The sequence below is a fragment of the Anoplopoma fimbria genome, chromosome 2 (assembly GCF_027596085.1).
Source record: "Anoplopoma fimbria isolate UVic2021 breed Golden Eagle Sablefish chromosome 2, Afim_UVic_2022, whole genome shotgun sequence".
NCBI classification, from domain to species: Eukaryota; Metazoa; Chordata; class Actinopteri; order Perciformes; family Anoplopomatidae; genus Anoplopoma; species Anoplopoma fimbria.
This window is the reverse complement of record NC_072450.1, coordinates 20956072-20962589: the sequence shown is the minus strand read 5'-3', so window position 1 is coordinate 20962589 and position 6518 is coordinate 20956072. Positions and strand designations below refer to the sequence as shown.

At 40.6% G+C, this 6518-nt stretch overlaps 1 protein-coding gene across 2 annotated transcripts in view; it reads left to right on the top strand.

The window, feature by feature from the left end:
• The first annotated feature begins 7 nt into the window (after positions 1-7).
• mettl15 (methyltransferase like 15) overlaps positions 8-6518 on the top strand; it is a 43396-nt gene continuing 36885 nt past the window's right edge. Inside the window, exons 1-2 of one of the 2 annotated variants that reach the window (XM_054618403.1) lie at positions 8-120; positions 1472-1717. In XM_054618403.1, coding sequence (XP_054474378.1) covers positions 22-120; positions 1472-1717 — 345 coding nt within the window. In that variant the 5' untranslated portion in view covers positions 8-21. Of the gene's footprint in view, positions 199-1471; positions 1718-6518 lie in introns of both variants that reach the window. The other variant, XM_054618411.1, reaches the window with a different exon arrangement.

The following is a 6518-nucleotide window of genomic DNA, read 5'->3' as shown; positions in this document are numbered from 1 at the left end:
CCTCCGTCGTGCGCAGATTGGATGGGAGCGGCTGGTCATTGGCTGGAACGCGGTGACGTCACGCGTCGACGCACCGGACATGCCGCCGCTGGAGGAGGAGCTACGCGCCGTTCTACTACGGTAAGCTACAGAACCCTTTAGGAGGCTCGAACACGTTTCATCCCCCAACGGCTCGCCGTAGTTAAACGTGTTCTAAAGGTAACTGAATGTCCTGGGCACCCGACCAGGTGTCATAGCAACAATATCCTCTGCGTCGCTCTATCGTCCAGCGACATAAACACGTTGCAGCTGCTACACACACACGTGACAATGGTGTGCTAAACATTGCGTAACCCTTTTGATCTCGTCTCCACACATGTGTCACCCTGTTGCTAAGGAGTGTGCTTGTGTAGGTTAACTCCACATACGTGTCAAATGAGGCATTGTCAGCAGAAACCCTCTAACTGTGACTCTGAGTCGTTGTGACCTTTTAGCCCCGCCCCTTCCTCAATGGCTATAGCAACGACGTAGCCATGACGACAAGAGAAGGGGGGCCTTAATGAAAAAAAGACCTCCTCCTCAAATTGAACCATTCTGGCCCTATTGGCCTATCCCTGGTATTATGGCTACCTTTCTCTCACCTTATGGTACTGGGAATGGGACAGAGGGGAGGGGTTGTTTTAATAGACCCATATGTCATGATACATGATTATGTTAAGTCGTAACGATTGCAAAGATACAAATAATTCACAATTTATAACAAGTATGCCCAAAACAGTCCATCATTCATTCCCTTCTCTGCTCTTCTAGTAAAGGATAGCTTACCTTAACTGACAACACATAATTACATCTTGATGCAGACAATGGTAATGTAATAATAACTTGTATACAAAGTTATATTGAATCCTGTAAGGCATTGCAGCTATAGCCCACAATCTGACAGCAATCGTGCATTGTCACTCAATATTTAATTGTTGTCCTTTCAAATGCAGTGTTATGCTTTGCTGCAGTGGAACATCTGCTTTGTTTTCACCAATGCCTTGTGCAAACAAGTTGAATTCCTTCAGCTCTTGCACATATTTCTATTTCATTAGAATCATGCGTCACTAACTGAGCTCTAATTTTCAATGCATCTTGTTGCCAGGAAACACCTGAATACCCTTTTAACCATGTGGCTCACTGCAGGCAGTATTGTTCATGTAGGATGCCAAAATGCTGAACTAATTAGCCAAAGATGTACTTACTTGTATCGAGGGTGTGGTGGTCATACGGTGTATAAGCCACAGATTGGGGCTGTTGGAAGAGTTCAACATTCAGAGTGATTTCAAAGGTCTTAAAATCTTATATCTGTGATGCCCTCCTGTTTGGGTTGGACACCAGCTGTTTATGTCAGTTAAAAAGCCTCTAGCACAAGGCTATTTTAAAATATGTGGTCACCTGTCACACTGTTACAAACTCTTCTCCTCTAAATGGCCTCTTGTTTTCTCCTTAGATCATTAAAGGGATCATGCTTTTTTCAGTGTGCTCCAACCCAATGTTATGGAAAACAAATCATACTGTGTGGAGAGCATGGAGGTCCTGGAAGTTAAGCCTGCACTCTTCTACAGCTTGTGCTGGTCCTGGTCCTGGTCCCCTTGACAGATCTGAAGAACTCTCTTCTGTTTTAACCCAAAAGCCCCCTCACACACCTGTTATGCTTAAAGAGGTGCTTCATTACTTAGACGTCCAGCCAGGTCAGGTACGTTTGCATCTTTGTTATTTTTGCAGACTTTTCAAAAGAAAGTTAATGTCTGTTTGTTAAAATGTGTATTTGATAAGTCCAAAACTTTATTCAGATCAAATAAGTTCTGTGTAAAAGTAGTCAAACAAAAGCAACAGCGTCATTTTACTTTTTTCTTATTAACATTATTGCCAACACAAGGTAGTCATCCACTGATGTATTTCTACATTAAAAAGCTCCTAGAATTTGTTCAGACCGTAGGCAAATCTGATGGTGTGTCTAAATTGAATTGCAAGGATTGACTTCTTGCCGATATAAGCAAGTGATTAGGTGTTATTTTATTTTTGGGGCATTGTTATCTGGCCTGCCTAAGTTGCTGTGGTAATGGAAAAGGCATGAATCTCATACTGAGAGGTGTTTCTTATCGTACGTCCCTCTATGTGTCAGGACATTTGAAACACCTATGAATGTCATATATTTTGATACAGCACCACTTCTATTCTCAAAAATGATTGAACATCAACAACAATGTACATTTAATTCTCCACGAAGATACAATTTATTAAAGGTCTGTTTTATTAGTTTGCTAAAAAATACATTATTTGGTTTTAATTGGATTTCAAATGAAAGAAGACCATATGAAATTAATTTGTCTTAACAAATTGTTTTCCAAATGCGTGCATCATAACACCTTAAGAGTATATCTTCGTTATCTGTAGATAGCTATTAGAAATGACCTCTTTACCGGTAATTATCCTCTTTACCGAAATGTTTGTTGCTAAGGTAAAAATCCTGTTCACACTCTATTTAACAACTTGTTGTTATAAAGACACACATGAATTGGACAGGGTGCCAACAGCTTGGCTTCACTTAATGTATGTACTACCAGGACAGATGGCCATGAGTCAAAAGCCTTCTGGTGTGGCAGGCAGCATAGGAGGGGAAGTGATGCCCCCCCCCCATATAATGCATGGTCAAGACAGGTGGGGGCCATGGGTCAACAACTTAGTCAGGAACTGCGCCACTGTAAGGCTGTTGGCAGGACACAGAGTGCTGCGTCGCTCCTGCCTGAACTTTAGCACCTCTAAACTCCTCCGCTGCCCGCCCATTTGCCAACTGTCCCAAGACAGCTTGCCAATCAGATGCTATTAAAAACAGTTTGATAGATTTTGTTTTTTTGCACAGTACATGCTGTAGACATCCCTCAGTGTGGCGCGTTGTGGAAAATGTTGTTTGGTTACATCCGGAAGTCGTGTCTTAAATGTTGCTTAACTGCAGATGTCTGCTAATTTATTTATTTATAAGATGACACATGTGTAATGTTGCAGTTATACAAGTTTTATAAGCACATCAACAAAGCAACCTGATTAGGATGCTGACACGTTGCCATATTACACATTTATATAGCTTAATCATCACTCAGTAAATTTGGCCGTATGCCCTGTCAGTCTCAGTCAGGCAATCAATAAGCTGAATTCTGACATGACTACCTGTCAGCTTTCATTTAAGCAGTCAAATTTGTTCTGGTTAATTAATGGTGTCACTAACAGATCAGTTGCTGTGAGATTGAAAACCTGATATCAGACAAGTGTCCACTGAAATCACTGAGGCTAGTGAGATGTTTAATTTGAATGACTATTGTAAAATAATCACCGAAATGTAATTGCTCTTGTCAGCTGAAGCAGTGTGTATGAATGGAGTACTTTAACCATGATGGGTGTCAGAGCATATACTGCAGTTAAACCAAAGTGTGTAAATGGAGCCTTTCGGTGCCCTGCTGCCTCCCACACACAGGCCATCTGACTGTAAATGTGTATACAGGTTGCTAATTTGCACGGGTAGCCTACTTTATATTTCATGCTTATTGGATCTGGGTTGATCGTTTTTCGTATTCCTTCACTGAAAGCATAAATTCGCTTAACACAGCTCGTCTCCAAGTGACATAATGGGAGGGGTGTGGGATATGACAGAAAAAACATATCGCAATTTTGTTCAAGCAGGATCACAAGAGGTTATGTGTACGGTCTTGTGTGTGTCTGTGATTTAGTTAGGATGCACCTCTGTGTGTGTGTCCAAGGGTAATCTCTCATCCTGCTGCAGCAAACTGTAAAATATTTTGGGTGGCCTGTTCTGGCTGCATGCTTAAGGACCTCTTGTGGTTGCGACGTCTTTTATTAAACACCTTTTATTGCCTGTTTTATACAGCCATTGACTGCCGGCTGACTCCTCACTCATCACTGTTAACCACCCATGCCGCTAGGGGCCCGAAGTGATAACACTGCTGAGGGCATCGCCGACCCTCCGCCACTGCTCTGCTCCCAGAGATACAGTGGGGCAGACACCGTTGGCCCACTTCTTTGTGTTTGACTACCTTCTAACAGAACTACCAGTACACACACTGCTGAGTACCTCTTGGCCGCTGCTGTTTGACTCACTTTAATTTACTGTTGTTGTTTTTTTTGCAAACAACTAACAAAACTACCAGTACACACACAGCTGAGTTCCTGTCGTACGCTGCTCTGCTGCTCACTTAGATTTATTTTTCATTATTGTGTGATTATCTTTTATTGATTTTGATGGTGTGTTTGGCTAACCAACACAGACACAGTGGAATGGAACAGTTTGCATACTGTTATTGTTTTGGACAGTGTGTTTGGCACACTGTCCAACAGTTTGAACAGTTAGCGTAACTACCAGTGCACACACTGATATTTCTCATCAAATAACTCAATAATGACATAACAGTATTGTAGGGTGGACCATTGGTGCATTCATGAAATATTACACAATATGCCCCATACCCATACCGTTACCATACCTTATTAGTCATTATATCCACATTAATGATAAATAATCATCAGTAATGTGGATATAATGACTAATAAGGTATGGTAAATAATAGAACAGTTATAGAAATAGTGTGGTAAGTTCAGAAAATGAAATCCCTTTACTGTAATGCAGCCTTTAAAAACAAGTTCACACACTCAGTGTCCATGTCACTCTGCTCTGCAGTAATCCAACAGACGGACTCAATAAATTCAGCTGTCATTTCCAAATTCTGGCAGAATGGCTTTTTCTCTGTCGTTGCTATTCACCTGACATTACCACAGTTACCAATGCTCTCCACTACGGTGCCTTGAATCATTCAGAAACTGGATTCACTCACTTTTTCACTTAAATACAGTTAATTGTCTTGGTTTAGCTCGAGAGGACTTGCAAAGACGTTGCATATAGTAGCTGATATCTAGAGGAACATTCTGAGATCTTTACAATTACTTTTATGAGAAGTGGAGCAATGTTATCATTCAGCTGTGGAAGAAAAACCCACGTTGTGATAAACAATATTTTTATTTTATTATTTTCAGTTTTTTCAGAATGTATTATTATTATTATTATAGACAGTATTATATACATTATTATTATTATTTCCAACTCGTCCATCAGATAGAGATGTTTACAGTAAAGGCTTGGGAGTGAGCACATTTTATCTGCGGAGGTCAGTGAGAGCTGGAAGGACTCAACTTGACAGTCCGCTAAGACAATACGCTTTAAGGTGCACAGAGCTGCAAACTGTGATGTTGATGCTCAGTGGAAGTGGCAGAACCTGCAACCACTGTAGACGTCAGCGAGCCATTTAAAGAGTTTAAATAGAGTTTTCAAACCTTTCTACTATCACAGCTGTGAAGCAACAATAATAAATCCCCATTTTTTAGGTTTAGGTTTTCTTTTATTATAATTCTTTCATGAAACGTCCCCCTGAACGTGTTAATACTCATGGTTATGTAAAAGCATGGGCTGAAAAGGACAAAGCATGAGAAGTCCTCCGTTGGCACAGGCTGCTTGCGTAGGGGACCTCCGCTAGAATAGATTAATGAGCCATCAGCTGAGAGTCCAGGGGAAAAACCCTGTGCTGCTGTAGACGGAGAAACGAGCTGCCTACTCTTACATTTCAGTCTCAACACACTCCCTCTTGTGGAATTAATGAGACCATAAGTGTTAAACCTCCTTGTTTGGATCGATATCAGAGTCTTTGAACAATCAACACATTTTTTTTGTAGGATTTGGCGAATAATACCTATCGCTGAACAATTACATGTGATGATGATACGGCAGGATATTTATTATTCCTTACAATTATCGCCTTGAAGATATGTCAGTTTTAATGTTTAACAAATGTTTTATAGTTTGTAATTATTATTATTATGTTTTGGCATTCATATAACTATGTTGCTGAAATGCGAGCATCATGCCAGTCATTAAGACTTATATATTTTTAGGACCAAAAAAGCACTGGAATCATGAAGTCTGGGGTCATAATAAAAGTAACAGAAGCATTAATGCCAGCTCATGAGGAACGCAGGTGGTCGCCGAAGTGGAACCTGCACATAATAAATAGCAAAAACCAGGCTAGACTCATGATGACAATGGAAATCTAGCACGAAATACAGCAAAACAGGCAAACCACAAATCACAGGTGTTGTAGCTTGTTAAGGCCCTAAACCGCAGCAGTTGAGTGCTGCATTTTTCACTTCCCCTGTTATTTGGGTTATTTGGCTGGCTGTAATTCGGACACATGATGAGGCCCTCTGTTCTATGGATAGATGTCCACAAAACACTCTGCCAGCTGCTACTTCTCTGTTTTTTCTTTTTGTTTTTTTTTGCTGTTTTAGATGCAAGATAGTACACAGCCTAGAAAAAGTAGTGTACAGCTGTGTGACGAGTTACACTCGGTTTTATCTGTATATTTTCTATTTGAACATTAAATGTGTTTTTTGTGGAATTTATAGCTTATGGAAGTTGTCAGGGAGGAAAAATATGC